Below are 16,208 nucleotides of genomic sequence, written 5' to 3'. Positions count from 1 at the left end.
CCCTGAAATATCGAACAGGATGGAGTCATAGACACGGTTGCAGGGGGTGCTGCAACACCCGCAGGTTTTACTGTGAAAAGTTTGCTGGTGCTGTCAGAATGAAGCCAGAATTATTTTGCAATTCTTGAGAATTCGGGAGCTGTGCTGCACCCGTGTGGTGTGAGCAGGAATTGTGCTTTTTCACATTGCTTTTGAACACACATGGTTTACAGTTTCATTATCTGACTTTCAGCACCCCCACTATAAAAAGTGTTGCAGCACTGGATGGAGTGACAATCATTCTCTTCACTCCCTGATGGCCCTGGCAGTTGTGATTTCCCAGCCTTCTTCACATGTCAACCTGTCCACCTACCAGCATCCAGTCCTTTCTGGATCTTTTGACCCAGAACAAAGGCAAGATCAGACATCCCAATACGGACTCTCTCCATCTCATGGCATGGTGTTGGGTTGGTGTCAAACACATGACAGACATTTTCAGAAGCCATTCAAGCCATCCTTAACAGTAGGAAAGAATCCAGCAGGAAATCCTGCTTAGCCAAGTGGAAGATATTCTCTATTTGGGCCCAGCGCTGTCACATGTCCCCAGAGGAATCAGGCACTGGATTGTCTCCTGCGGGCCTTTCCCTTAGCTCATTGCGAGTTCACTTGGCAGTGATCAGCACCTGCCATCCTTCAGTTGTTGTGCATTCCATTTTTACCCATCCTGTGGCAGTACATTTTCTTAAAGGTTTGGTTAGAATCTTTACTCCAATAACCATTCTGATTGCAATCTGCGCTTTTAACTGGGTACTCTCAGCCTTAACTAAACCACTGTTTGAACTATTAGCTGGGTGCTCAATGTCTCACTTATTGATAAAGCTTGCCTTCCGAGTGGCCATCATTCCTGCTAGAAGGGTAGGAGAACTTGGAACCCTTCTAGATGATCCACTGTATACAGTATTCCATAAGGATGAAGTCTCATTGAAATTACACCCAAAATTCACCACTAAAGTAATCTGAGACTTGCCCATAAATCAGACAATACAGTTACCTATATTTTTCCAAAGCCTCCTGCCAGCACTGAAGATAAGAGACTCCATTCCCTGTGTGTGTGTGACAAATATTAATGCAAAGAACAAAATCAATCACTAAGTTACTTAGACTATTTGTTTCCCTAGTGGAGCGAATGAGAGGTCAATTGATCTCCTCTCAGAAAGTCTTCAAGAGCATTTCAGGCTGTATCCTTCTGATCAGTTGGTGCATATTCCTCTCTCACATAGAGCAAGAGCCCACTTTACTAGAGTGCAAGCAGCTTTAGTAGCCTCACCCCAAGAAATAAAGCAGCAACATAGAATTCTGTTTGTACCTTCATGACACATTACGCCATAGTGCAAGCCTCCATAACTAATACATTCTTTGGTGTGTCAGTCCTCCAATCATCTTTGCTGCCCAGATCCTCGCGCCCTTCTCATTGCCTGTATGACAGTCGCCCACAGTGACTCAACACAGTGAAATAGAATACACATAGGGATCAGCACTCAAAGACGAAAGAGAAATTACTTACCTTAAAGTAATTGAATTTCTTCAAGATCCCTATCTGTCCCTATCTGTATTCCACTACCTGCCCTCCTTCCCCTCTGCTTCAGATTCTTTCCTTAATTTATGGTAGAGAAGGAACAGGAAAGGTGGTTGGTCCATGCCACCTTTTATACCTTTCGTTCAGAGCATGAGGAGGAGAGGGGAGGAAATGCAGACCAACAGACACTGCAAGCAAGAATCTTCTAGTATCAGGTGCATGGAGTGTATTTGTACCCACAATGGAATACAGATAGGAACCACGCATCTCAAAAACTCTACTTGCTGTAAGGTAAGTAGCTTCTCTTTCCAAGAAAATCCCCCTTCAGTTGTGGGAATGATGCTATGAAACTATTATTTTGTTTTATAATGACAAATCTGAAAGTTTTTGTAAAACAAATATGGGAAAAATTCTGAAACTGCAATTTTTAAACCAAATAGAATTCAGTACTTTTGTCTATGGCACCTTCGTGAACATTTTAAATTTCCTCTATATGTTAACGTAAGTTGAATTATAAAGAAATTTTATAGTTTACAGTTGAATTGTAGTTCAGCTAGTTTAATGTTGACTGGTAACTTCTATTTATTCCAAAGTGAATTTGACAGGTTTTCTTTTTTTCCTACTCTTCCACACAGGTATCATTTTTCTTGTTCATTATATTTGTGGTATATACCATGCTGCCCTTCAACATGAGAGATGCTATAATTGCCAGCGTCTTGACCTCTTCATCCCACACCATTGTGCTGAGCATCTGTCTATCAGCTACAGCCATCATAAAGGAACACTTGGTTTGGCAGGTAGGTGATTCATAGAATTAATCATTGATTACGCACTGAATTGCCAGGTAAACTTGGCAGCAGATACTGTGATCTATGCCTGGGAACATGAATTTATTTCTCTTTGCATTTTTGGATTGCTTGCCAACCTAATTAACAGCTTTACTCTTTCTTATATTAAGGTTAAATGTCAGTTCTGTTAATGGATAGCTGAACATGCACTCCACCAGTAGAATCAACGGCTGCTTAGTAATTATCAACACAGAAACTAAGGTTAGCATAGCCTTTGTATGTGGCATATCCATTATCCTGATTTCTGAATTACAATACCATTTTTCCAAGTAAAGACTATTTCTAATTTGTAACTGAGCTCTGTTGTTTTTGCATGAGACATTGTGTACAATTAAATTCACAGATTTTTTTAAAAAAATTCAAATTACCAGAATTTTTTTACATTATTTGTAATAATGTGTGAATCTCAGCTTTGATTTTAAAACACATGTTGAGGAAAAAATGTATATTTAACTTGGAAGACAATTTTCATGTTATCAGTGTTAGTATAACCCTATAGAAATAGATGGGCTTGTTTAGGAACAAATTATCATTTTTCTTTTGCATTGAAACTGCATTGCTTAAAAAATAATTTGCTTAGATTTTTGTAAATGTATACATAAAACAGGCAAGAAAATTAACCTAATGACAGTAAGAATAACAACCAATCAATGCATTATAAGGTGATGAAGAATGAAACCATTTCCACTCACGTTTTGGAACTTTAATTAGAAAAATTTAGAGAATCCATGTATAGTTTGTGTATAACGTATTCCAAATCATAGGTGAATGTCAATAAAGCTGACTTAAATATCTTGAAACTCCTACTTTAGGGAAGTAGATTTAAGGTTTAGTTCCAGTTCTGAATGCAGGGTTGTGTTATCAATAATATTAAATGAGGCATGAGGAAAAGATTATCTGAGGTGTATTTCTTTGTAGGAGTTTCACTTGAATCAGGAATATGGCCTCACTTTCTTCCTGCCTATTGGCGGTGATTTTTGGTCTTTGGGTTGGGGAAACACAAAGAAGGTACAATTATTCTGGGCCTTCTGCCAGGGCTACTGTCACTTTAGGCCAGAATATTATATGAAATATTCAACTACATTTAAAAAAAATCATTATTGATTAGTGTAATAGCTACCACTTATGTGTGTGTGATTATATCTGTGTAATATCTGTTTATCTGGAGCATAACTAGTACTGTCTAGTTCCCAGACAGTAATTATCAGTGGTTCACAGTCATTCTGGAAGGGCATAATGAGTGGAAGCCCACAGGGATCAGTTCTGGTTCTGGTTCTGTTCAATATCTTCATCAGTGATTTAGATAATGGCATAGAGAGTACACTTATAAAGTTTGCGGACGATACCAAGCTGGGATGGATTGCAAGTGCTTTGGAGGATAGGATTATAATTCAAAATGATCTGGACAAACTGGAGAAATGGTCTGAAGTAAATAGGATGAAATTCAATAAAGGACAAATATAAAGTATTCCACTTAGGAAGGAACAATCAGTTACACACATACAAAAGGGAAATGACTGCCTAGGAAGGATCTCTGAGAGGGCAGAATGGAATTATTTCGTGCCCGCCAAGGGGCATGAATACCTGTATACCCACCCCGCCCCCAACTCTCTAGTGGTTGAGTCGGTCAACCATAGGGAGCATCAAGGTCAACCCGCTTCTACTTCTAAAAATAAGGACTCGAGGAGACTAGATCTATTTGGTAGAAAGGTTTATTCATCTTCGAGCTTCCAACTGAGGGTGGTGAACAACCAAGCCCTGCTGGTTAGATATGACTTCAATTTGTGGGGCTCGATGCCCAAATTTGCAGATTCCCTCCAGGAGCGTGATAAGGAGTTCAAGGCTCTGGTTGAGGAAGGCACGACTGCCACCTCGGTGGCCCTGCAGGCAGCCTCAGATGCTGCAGATACAGCTGCAAGACCTATGGCCTCTGTGGTATCCATGAGGAGAGCATCATGGCTCCTGCTGTCTGGGTTGTTCAGCGACGCACAGAACTCCTTACAGGACCTTCCCTTTGATGGCAAGGCCCTGTCTGCGGAACAAATAGACGTGAAGTTACATGGTCTGAAGGACTCCCGCACAACATTAAAGACCCTCGGCCTCTATGTTCTGGCCCTGGCCAGGACCAAGTTTGAACCGCAGCAGGCTCCCAGACAGGCCACCCACTCCAGATATGAGCCCCCTTATAAAAAGTCAAGGGATGATAAAAAGCACCTGCAGATGCAATCCTGGCCTGTGCCCGAGCCTGGGCCCTCTTAAGGGCAAACAGGCGGGTAAGCGCCAGTTTTGATGGGATCCCCGGGGGCAACTTACCAGTTTGTACCAGGGATCCACCCGACCTTCCCTTCTCCAACCAGATATGTAGTTTCCTCCTGGAGTGGTCACAGCTGACCTCGGACCGATGGGTCCTCAACACCATCTCCTGGGGCTATACCCTCCAGTTTCTTTCTTCTCCACTCACCAAACCTCCCTCCCCGTCACTCTTTAATGACCCCTCTCACGAGAGCTTACTTGAGTAGGAGGTGCGGCGGCTCCTTCACTTAGGGGTGGTGGTGGTGGTGCTGGCAGAGTTCAGATACAAGGGGTACTACTCTCGCTATTTCCTTATCCCGAAGGCTACGGGGGGCTCAGGGCCATCTTGGACCTGTGAGACCTGAACCAGTACATGGTAAAGCTCAAGTTTTGCATGGTCTCTCTGGGCTCCATCATCCCCTCCCTGGATCCCGGGGACTGGTACGCCGCCCTCGATCTATAGGATGTGTACTTCCACATTCATATATTCAAGGGCCACAGGCATTTCCTCCGCTTCACGGTTGGGCAGGGGCACTACCAGTTCACTCTCCTCCCATTTGGCCTATCCACGGCTCCCAGAGTCTTCACAAAGTGTATGTCTGTGGTAGCGGCCTACCTCAGGCATCAGGGTGTCCAGATCTTTTCCTACCTCAATGACTGGCTGGTCAGGGGTAGCTCCAGGTCACAGGTACAGGATCACGTAATGCTCCTTCTATCCATGTGCACCACACTGGGGCTGTTGGTAAACGACACCAAGTCCACATTGGTACTGGTGCAGCTCATAGAGTTCATTGGGGTGATTCTGGATGCAACGTCAGCCAGAGCCTCCCTCCCACTGGACAGATTCGAAACCCTAAGGGAGCTCATCAGCATAGTCACAAGATTCCCCGTGACGACTGCCAGAGTGTGCCTCCAACTCCTGAGTCATATGTCAGCATGCATGTATGTGGTTCGTTACGTCAGATGCAGGAGGCAGCCCCTCCAGCTCTGGTTGGCCTCGTTATTCTCCCTGTCCAGAGACAGGATGGACAAAGTCCTCATTGTGCCCGAACCAGTGATAGCCTCCCTACGCTGGTGGTCCTCCCTGTGGAATATGCTCCAAGGGGTCCCATTCAGGGGCCGACCCCTGACTGTGGAGTTGGTGTCTGATGCATCGGACCTGGGCTGGGGAGCCCATATGGAAAACCTCCAGACCCAAGGTCTGTGGTCCACACAGGACCTTGCCCTGCACATAAATGTCAAGAAGCTCAGGGCAGTCTGTCTGGCATGCGTGGCCCTCCACTCGCGCCTAACAGGCAGAGTGGTCAGAGTTCTCACGGACAACACGGCCTCAATGTTCTACATCAACAGGCAAGGCGGGGTCCGCTCCTCAGCCCTCGCCAGGAAGCCCTCAGGCTGTGGGACTTTTGCATAGCTCACGATATTTACTTGGAAGCCCACCACTTACTGGGCATCCGGAACTCTTGGGCGGATCAGCTGAGCCGGGACTTTTCCTCTCAGCACGAATGGTCACTGCACCCAGAGGTGGTACACAGGATTTTCCAAATGTGGGGCACTCCTCAAGTGGACCTGTTTGCGACCCAGCAGAACCACCAGTGTCCCCGCTTCTGCTCCAGGGGAGGGTTACGCGTGGGCATGATCTCCGATGCCTTCGTTCTGTCCTGGTTGGGTCAGCTTTTCTATCCTTTTCCCCTGATTCCACTGATTGGCAAGGTCTTGGAAAAGATAAAAACAGACAGGGCCTGTGTCCTCCTGATCACTCCGGCATGGCCCAGGCAACATTGGTATGAGACTCTCACGAGCCTGGGAGTCGCCCTGCCTTGGCCATTGCCAACCTACCCAGACCTGCTCTCCCAGGACCAGGGTCTTCTCCTCCACCCCAACCTAGCGGCCCAACATCTCATGGCATGGCTGCTCAGTGGTTAGGCCGGGAGGAGAGGACTTGCTCGGAAGGGGTTCAGGGTGTCCTCCTGGGGAGCAGGAGGCCCTCCATGTGTCAGTGGGACCTGAACTTGGTGCTGGCCAGGTTAAATGGACTTCTATTTGAACTGCTTGCTACATGCTCCTGGTCACACCTCTCATGGAAGGTAGCCTTTCTGGTGGTAATCACATCCTCTAGATGAGCATTGGAGCTCTGGGCCCTGATCTCCAAACCCCCATACACAATGTTCCATAAGGATAAGGTACAGCTCTGACCACACCCTTCATTCCTCCCTAAGGTGGTCTCTGCCTATCATATGGGCGAAGACATTTTCCTGCCAGTGCTCTGTCCTGAACCCCATGTGTCCAGTGAGGAGCCCGCCTCCACATGCTGGATATGAGATGGGCTCTGGCCTTTTACCTGGAATGTACAAAACCATTCAGGAAGTCTTCGCAACTGTTCATCGCCACGGCCGAATGCACTAGAGGCCGGCCGATCTCCACTCAGTGGCTCTCCAACTGGATCATCTTGTGTATCCGTACTTGTTACAGCCTGGCAGGAGTTCCCCCGCAGCTGATTGTGAAGGCACACTCGACTAGGGTGCAAGCCTCATCGGCTGCCTTTCTGGTCTAAGTCCCAGTTCAGGACATCTGTAGGGCAGCCGCTTGGTCATCGGTTCGCACGTTCACCTCGCATTATGTGATCGTTTCCCAAACCAGGGAGGATGCTGAGTTTGGCAGGGCAGTGTTCCATCCCAAGTGTCTGTGAATTCCTTCTCACCTCCAACAGATATAGCTTGGAATCACCTATTGTGGAATGCACATGAGCAATCACTCGAAGAAGAAAAGACAATTACCTTTCCATAACTGGTGTTCTTCAAGATGTATTGCTCATGTCCGTTCCACATCCTGCCCTCCTTCTCCTCTGTCAGAGTTGTCCGACAAGAAGGAACTGAGGGTGGAGGGAGCACACAATGCCCCTTATACCGCACCATGGCGGTGCCACTCCAGGGGTCGCTAGGGGGCACTCCCCTATGGGTACTGCTAAGGGGAAAACTTCCAGCATCGGTGCACATGGCGAGCAAGCACACCTATTGTGGAATGGACATGAGCAACACATCTCAAAGAACACCAGTTATGGAAAGGTAACTCTTTTATCCATCCTGGATCCAAGGGTCCAAACGACATAGTACTCACTGAGATATAAACAAACAGATCTATCTCATCTGGCCTGTTCAGGGGTTTAGAGCCCAGTTATATGACCTGTTTTGACAACTTAATGGAAAACTTACACATGTTATGGAGGCATCTTCTCCTAATCAGCAGTCACCATTAGAGTCTTGCAATCTGACCCAAACCCAGAGGGGCCCTACTACAAGTAGTGGATTCAGATTGGGTCTGAAAACAGCCCAGACCTCTTGGGCTGGATTTTGTCATCTCTGATTACTTCCTCCTGCCTACGATAGAGTTGCCAACCCTCCAGGATTATCCTGGAGTCTCCAGGAATTAAAGATTAATCTTTAATTAAAGATTATGGCATGTGATGAAACTTCCAGGAATGTGTCAAATCAAAATTGGCAGTCCTCTATGGGGATGGTGTGGCAGTGGCTGTATGCCTTGCTCCTGCTGACTGCTGCCAGCTCAGTGTGCTCTGTGTACACTGTGGGGTGTGTGTGTCAGTGAATCTCAGTACCTCTCACTCAGCCTTGCAATGCCTAACTAATTCAGAAACCTAAATATTTTCAAAAGGGATTTAGGCACTTAGGAATCAAAATCCTATTCGCAGTTGATGGTCTTTATTTTTCTGTATCATATAGCAGGGAACACATGACTGATACTAAGCAAATAGTAAATATGATGATTATGCAGTTTCTATAAGACTTTAAAGGTTGTCTCCTTTATACTTTTATGTCTGGGCCCATGTCTTTACACTTGCAGTGTGGTTCTCCATGCAAATTTTAAATTACAATGTTCATGATAGGTCTATGCTAGCAGCACTAGCTCCTGCCAGCTTTAATCTTTGCATAGATTCATTGAATCCCAACAGGAGAGCAGTGCTACAGTCTGGCTTTCACTCCTGGACCCTCCAGCTTTGTGCACAAAGGCGCCTCTGGAATGACTCTCCTGGTGAAGGGGAGCTCAACCCTCAGCTTTCTCCCCAGGGAGGAAAAAATCCCTTTTCAAACAGTTTTGAATCTATGATATGCGAGAGGGCTCAACAGAACACCTGCTCACCTCTCCACAGATCCTACATGGAACAGTAGGAAGTTAATCTGGGAGAATGCTTGTGTATTCAGATAGGCTAGGGGTGGGAGGGATCCAGAGGCAGTGGCAAGTCTGATAACAGTTGCCACTGTTACAGCATGGGATCGCTGAGCATGCATACATATCTGTGTTACCACAAGACAGGGTTTCTGATATTGATTTATCATGAAAACAGTTACTTCCTTTTTTTATACAGAAGACTTTTCCATGTATCTGTGATCGGAATGATTGCATGAGAGATCACCAGCAGACTAGGACTGGGTAATAGCCAGTTGGTCTGGAATATAACATACAGAATTTCCCCATGGCACAAAAATGATTTTAATATCTTCAGACAAGATGTTTGCCAACAATGTTGGAATGAATTTAAAGACAAATACAGCAGAATATGACAGGTTTCCTGAACTGATAAATGTATATGAAGAAAACATTTTAAATATTGTGCTCATAGTAGAAAGAAGTCATCACCCCCCGCTACACCCACATACCCATCCTATATACATATTCACAAAATAGAAAACAACTGTTTCAATCTGTATACCAATGTTACTTTAACAGTACAAGTACAGTGTTAAGTGAAATGTTAATTATAAACATTTATATCAATGTAACTTTAAGGCAATAGTTGTAAATAGACAAAAGTTAGGAAATAAAAAGTTGAAATTTTCATAACAATCACATTCAACTTAATATGCAGTTAAATAAGTCTGTTCTGCCTTAAGGTCCATCTGCACAATTTCCTTTGAAATCAATTGCAGTTTTGTGTGTATATCCGAAGGCAAAATTCAACCCACTGCTGTCTATTTATTTATTGTCATACATATAGCAACTAGTCATAGCAAATAGTAATTCACAATAATCCATATAATGTGACTGGGGTCCCAGTGCGGGCCAGCTATGATCACTCAATTAGGATGAACTGCAAAGAATGGGGCAGACAATCCCCATAAAGCTGGTGGATATTCCAATACTTAGATTTACCAAGCCAGCATAAAACTCCTTCTTTATTATCTTACTGGTTACTCAGAAGTCCAAACAACACAGTTCCCTTAAAGTGATCCAGCCTCAGGCCTCCATCCAGGTACCTCAGTCAAATATGATGAAGATTCCTGAAAATCTTATTTCCTCATATAAAAGAAAAGGTTCTACCGATCCCAAAGGATTGGACACATTACCTCCCAGGTTATTGAATGTTTCAGATCTTCCCCAAATATATGCTACAGCCAATTCTCATTAACTAAACTAAAATTTATTAAAAAACAAAAGAGAGAGAGTATGGTTAAAAGATCAATATACATACAGACATGAGTTCAATTTATTGAGGTTTAGATTCATAGCAGAGATGGTGAGCATTGTAGTTGCAAAGAGTTCTTTCAGAAATAGTTAATAGGTTATAGTCCAATGTCCAAATATCATATTCAGGGTGTACCAGCATAACTGGGACCTCAGTCTTGTGACTCAAACTTCCCCTGATGAAGCCTAAGCGGATCTGAGATAACCAAATCAGGACCCAAGGATCTTTTATACAATTTCATGTCCTTTTTGACAAGTTAGGAGTTTCTCTGGGAACAAAAGGTAATGAGGATGACTCTGAAGGAGGTCCATTGCCGGTACTTAGCTATAGAATTAATATAAGGCAATTTGCTTGTTCTTCCACCATTCACAATATATTTCGAAGAGAGATGAATACCAAGATAGCCTGTGTCAAGGTTCCTTCTCCACTCTGAACTCTAGGGTACAGATGTGGGGACCTGCATGAAAACCTCCTAAGCTTATTTTTACCAGCTTAGGTTAAAACTTCCCCAAGGTACAAACTATTCTACCTTTTGCCCTTGGACTTTATTGCTGCCACCACCAAGCATCTAACAGATGTATAACCGGGAAAGAGCCTGCCTGGAAACGTCTTTCCCCCCAAAATCCTCCCAAACCCTACACCCCCTTTCCTGGAGAAGGCTTGATAAAAATCCTCACCAATTTGCATAGGTGAACACAGACCCAAACCCTTGGATCTTAAGAACAATGAAAAAGCAATCAGGTTCTTAAAAGAAGAATTTTAATTAAAGAAAAAGTAAAAGAATCACCTCTGTAAAATCAGGATGGTAAATATCTTACAGGGTAATCAGATTCAAAACATAGAGAATCCCTCTAGGCAAAACCTTAAGTTACAAAAAGACACAAAAACAGGAATATACATACCATTCAGCACAGCTTATTTTCTCAGTCATGAAAACAAAACAGAATCTAATGCATATCTAGCTAAATTACTTACTAAGTTCTAAGACTCCATTCCTTTCTGTTCCTGGCAAAAGCATCACACAGACAGAGAGAACCCTTTGTTTCTCCCCCTCCAGCTTTAAAAGTATCTTGTCTCCTCACGGGTCATTTTGGTCAGGTGCCAGCAAGGTTATCCTAGCTTCTTAACCCTTTACAGGTGAAAGGGTTTTTCCTCTGGCCAGGAGGGATTTAAAGGTGTTTACCCTTCCCTTTATATTTATGACAGCCTGTGTTTACAATTCATTTACATGCTAGGATGTTCTTTTAATCTCTGAACTATCAGAATACACCATAGACAGGGACTGTGGATTACATCGTTGACTCTACTCATACATATGTAAATACACAAATATTATTCCTCCACATGTCTTTTGAGGGTTATTTATTTTGCAGGATGTTTAACCCTTTCTGTCCATGTGACACAAATGTGCAATGTACTATAATATAGCAAATGAAACAGCCTGAATAAAGCAAGTGGATTTTTTCAGTGGTATAGAATGTCAATTTACAAAATTCAGCTTAAGTTTTTGCCTACCATGTTAAAATATATTCAAAAAAAGAGGGGAAAAAGCAGAATGTGTCATGTTTCCTGAGCTGAGGGATGTATCCTATGTATGTGAATATGCCTTGAGTATTAGTGTATCCTGCTGAATAGGAATGCATCACTGTTAGATGTGCACCTCCTTCCCCTGCACATTTGGAGGTAACATACATGTGATAAATGGATTTATTAGGCAACTTTGACTGCCTCAATTTCCTTTTACCCATTATTTCATCTCCTCCAGGAATTATTTCAACATTCTAAATCTTTGTGCTCTTCTAACTAGCTAATCTGCCATGAATACGTTTCAGTCCCCTTTGCCCATAATATGGAATTCCCCCCTTTCCCCCTCCCTACCTTCATAAAAAAGAGTTAACTTGGCCTGAAGCCCAGGATGTGCAAGATTTATTCTGGTTTTTTTTTACATAAACACATCTTGTGGCCCTCTAAAAATATAATAAATCTTCAAGATATGATAGGTAAATAATATTAACCACATTTTACGAATTGGGATACTAAGACACAGAAATTGTATCTTTTGTCTTGGGTCATGTCTGGAGTCTTGACAGAGCCAAGAATAGAGCACAGCTGCTGACTTCAGTGCTGTTCTTTTATTGCTATAGCATCTTTCCTCTCTATGTGCTGGATTGATAAATTTCCTTTTTGATTAATAGATTCATCTTTTTTTGAATAACTTTCTTATATATCTGCTTCTTCTGCCCCCATTTCTCAGCTACCTTGGGTTGGGTCATCAGATCAGTCTTTTCCAGGCTTAATTTGTGAAGAAGTTATTTCAGAGGTGAGGAGCAGGATTGAAGACTAATTGGAGGTGATGCAGCTGCCTTTTTATATCCCTGCCATGTGGCTTGTATATCCTTTGTCCCAAACACAAGCTCACAGCACATGGGTATGGAAAATATTTGGAGTCCCCTGTCTATAGGCATGTCCCTACATGCCCTGCTGACTCATAGGCATAACCCCTGGCTTCTTTCAATGGGTTGATTATACAGCTGTCATCCAGTCCTACCTTCTGGCAATTGGATGTTAAGGGACACATGGAGCATAGAGTTGTGTCTCTGACCCTCTTGGCTAATAGCTATTGATTACTATCCTCTATCTGGTCTCTTGCACACAGAGTATGTTGATGTTTCTTTGGACACTCATCTTGTCCAGATGCATGACTTTACCTGTTAAGGATGACACAAATATTTTTTAGACATTTCTTTCATGAGTCTGAATTTTCATCTGGTGAGTCACCTTTTGGGCTGTTCTTCCCAACTCTCGGGAGACAATTGGATGCCAGTAACTGGGAATACTCTTGGCGTGGGGCTGCCAGGCTTGAGGTGGGCAAACTCCTGGTCTAGGGCTAAATATCCCTCCCATTGTTTGCAAGAGGGTCTGGTGGGGCAATAAGTAGGCCAGACTAGTCCCCCCCCCAATCCAGCATGTCACCTAATGCCCCCCCTTTTTCTTTTTTTTTTCCGGGGACACACACACACACACACACACACACAAACTCACTCTCCTGCTGGCAATAGCTCATCCAAACTGACCACTCTCCAAGTTTAAATCCAAGTTTAACCAGAACATCTGGGGGGTGGGGGTAGGAAAAAACAAGGGGAAATAGGCTACCTTGCATAATGACTTAGCCACTCCCAGTCTCTATTTAAGCCTAATTTGCAAATTGGATACTATTAATTTAGGCTTAAATAGAGACTGGGAGTAGCTAAGTCATTATGCAAGGTAGCCTATTTCCCCTTGTTTTTTCCTAACCCCCCCCCCCCCCAGATGTTCTGGTTAAACTTGGATTTAAACTTGGAGAGTGGACAGTTTGGATGAGCTATTGCCAGCAGGAGAGTGAGTTTGTGTGTGTGTGTCCCTGGGAAAAAAAAAAAGAAAAAGGGGGGGTGGGGTGAGAAAGCCTGGATTTGTGCTGGACATGGCCCACTTTGATTACCATGCACATTGTAGGGAGAGTGGTCACTTTGGATGAGCTATTACCAGCAGGATAGTGAGTTTGTGTGTGTGTTTTTTGGAGTGGGGTGAGGGGGTGAGAGAACCTGGATTTGTGCAGGAAATGGCCCACCTTGATTATCATGCACATTGTGTAGAGAGTTGTCACTTTGGATGGGCTATTACCAGCAGGAGAGTGAGTTTGTGTGTGGGGGGGGGGTGGAGGGTGAGGAAACCTGGATTTGTGCTGGAAATGGCCCAACTTGATGATCACTTTAGATAAGCTTTTACCAGCAGGACAGTGGGGTGGGAGGAGGTATTATTTTATGATCTCTGTGTGTATATAAAGTCTGCTGCAGTTTCCACGGTATGCATCCGATGAAGTGAGCTGTAGCTCACGAAAGCTCATGCTCAAATAAATTGGTTAGTCTCTAAGGTGCCACAAGTCCTCCTTTTCTTAATGCCATGATGTAGGTCTCTGGCTGGCGAGGCCTGCCAAGACAAGTGGCTGGATGCTGCTTCCCCCTTCGTGGATATTACACCATCCAGGTTGTTCTCAGGAGTACATATATGGTTTCCAATTGTCTCTCCAGAGCTCCAGAGTTGCCCAGCACTCTAAAAAAATTTGTTCACAACTTAAGGTGGTTTAAATTGGAGTCTTCCTTCTTCTACGTGAGTTGCCTGCCACAGCTAAAGGGCTCCACCTGCCTTGACAAGTGTGGTTTTAAAGTGCTAGACCCACACCTTTCACACCCCCACATTTTGTTTGGAACATGGGCCATGAGAAGGCAAGGGATAAGAGTTTGGTTGTCAGAGGCTACATGTTATGCTGGCCACTTGGAACATTTTGTATAGGGACTGATAGTTCATTCTCAGAGCCACCTCAAGCCCTCACAACCCTTTACAATTAGCTACTTACATATGGATTTACAAAATCTATGCTAAAATCTCCAATGTAACGTAAATTTATGTATTTCACAAATGACTACTGTGACACATTGAGTCCTTTGGCAAAAGGTTCCCTGTTCTTTGCAAACAGCTCTCGTCTCAGACCTGACAAACTCCCTTCATCAAATGCATTGCGTACAGGGTATTTGTTCATAAAGGATAGCATGTAAGGTCTCTGTTTAAGCTTGCAACTTATCAATGTTCATAATCATGGCGTCATGTGTACAAGTAATATTTATGGAATAATGTAACTATATTGAAGTGTATGCCCTTATGGTTATAAGGTTAAATGGAATCACCAAGGAGTTATGACTTATTCCTTCAGGAGGGTATTGCCATCCCTCCTTGATTAGCTAGTGATGTAATGTGCTGCTCAATTGTCTATCATCGCCACATCCCAAAACAGTCAATGGAAAATCATCAAAGACAAATGAAAACAATCAAAAGCACTTGAAGGTAAAAAAGGAACATTACAAGAGACAGGGGATTGCCCTGTCTATGAATAAAGACAAAAGATTGTTTAAGTATAACACAGAGTAGGGAGAGGCACTCTTCATCCATTCACTGAGGAGATATCTTGTTGAGCAGGGAAGTTTTTCATGAAAGTTTGACTACTGTTACTGTGAAGCCAGCCAGCTTTGCAACAGACTAAACATTGTAGGGTGGGGGTGTGGGTAAGGGGAAGACTACTTTATAATATAGGAAAGGTAACTATGAATAAGTGTAGGCCCTAGCTCATTTTTTATGATTTTGTTTTCTATGTAACAATTTGTTTCCATCACTGTCTCTTGTTTCAAGTGGAATCACTATTCTTTCCTAAATAAACCTCCTTTTGTTTCATTACTATTGCTATGTGGTTTACAGGAGCTGTGGTTTAAGGCAAAACTGGCAAACTGAGGTACTGTGCACCGTTGGTCTCAAGTTGCAGTGGGGGAGATTTAGGTTGGATATTAGGAAAAACTTTTTCACTAGGAAGGTGGTGAAGCACTGGAATGCGTTACCTAGAGAGGTGGTGGAATCTCCTTCCTTTGAAGTTTTTAAGGTCAGGCTTGACAAAACCCTGGCTGGGATGATTTAGTTGTGGATTGGTCCTGCTTTGAGCAGGGGGTTGGACTAGATGACCTCCTGAGGTCCCTTCCAACCCTGATATTCTATTATTCTATGATTAGGATCTGGGATTTCTGTGAATAGTCAGTGTCACGGGCTGGAGGGACTCAGGGACTGGGGTGCACCTCTTGTTAACCTGCAAGGTAAAGACTGGGCTGACACAGCCCTAAGGAAATTTCTTGAATGGCTGAAAGACTGTCAGTGTTAGAGAGGTAACAGCCAGTTATCACAAGCAAGAGTCCCTCATGATAGAGACAGGAGGTAACAAGGTGACTCACATCTCTGGGTACCCAGGAACTGTCATATCTACATATTTATTCTAGTAGATAATTCTTTCAGAATTGATAATACCTCATAAGCCTTTATAACTACATACAAATTCATGGTACAAAATTCACAATATCATACAGTGAGCTTGATTTTCAAACACACGCTCGTTAATAGGGCCTCCATAATCTATGTCTGGATGATCAAATTCACACTTCAGCATATAAAAAATATACAG

The 16,208-nt window shown here is 43.4% G+C and overlaps 1 protein-coding gene across 6 annotated transcripts in view; it reads left to right on the top strand.

Moving 5' to 3' along the window:
• The window catches only part of ADCY2 (adenylate cyclase 2), a 431,011-nt gene that overhangs the window by 96,410 nt on the left and 318,393 nt on the right, over window positions 1-16,208 (top strand). For 4 of the 6 annotated variants that reach the window (XR_012157385.2, XM_073332378.2, XM_073332375.2 and 1 more), the window contains one exon: window positions 2,191-2,352. The exons of 1 other annotated variant lie outside the window; for it this stretch is intronic. Coding sequence is in view for 4 of the 5 variants with exons in the window: in XM_073332378.2 (XP_073188479.1) it covers window positions 2,191-2,352 (162 nt within the window). In the remaining variant the exon portion in view is untranslated. Of the gene's footprint in view, window positions 1-2,190; window positions 2,353-2,513; window positions 2,605-16,208 lie in introns of those variants that run through there. One more of the 6 variants, XM_073332379.1, reaches the window with a different exon arrangement.

The sequence above is a fragment of the Lepidochelys kempii genome, chromosome 2, assembly GCF_965140285.1.
Source record: "Lepidochelys kempii isolate rLepKem1 chromosome 2, rLepKem1.hap1, whole genome shotgun sequence".
Lineage (NCBI taxonomy): Eukaryota > Metazoa > Chordata > Testudines > Cheloniidae > Lepidochelys > Lepidochelys kempii.
The sequence above is the reverse complement of the archived record's forward strand: the minus strand, read 5'-3'. Positions and strand labels throughout refer to the sequence as shown.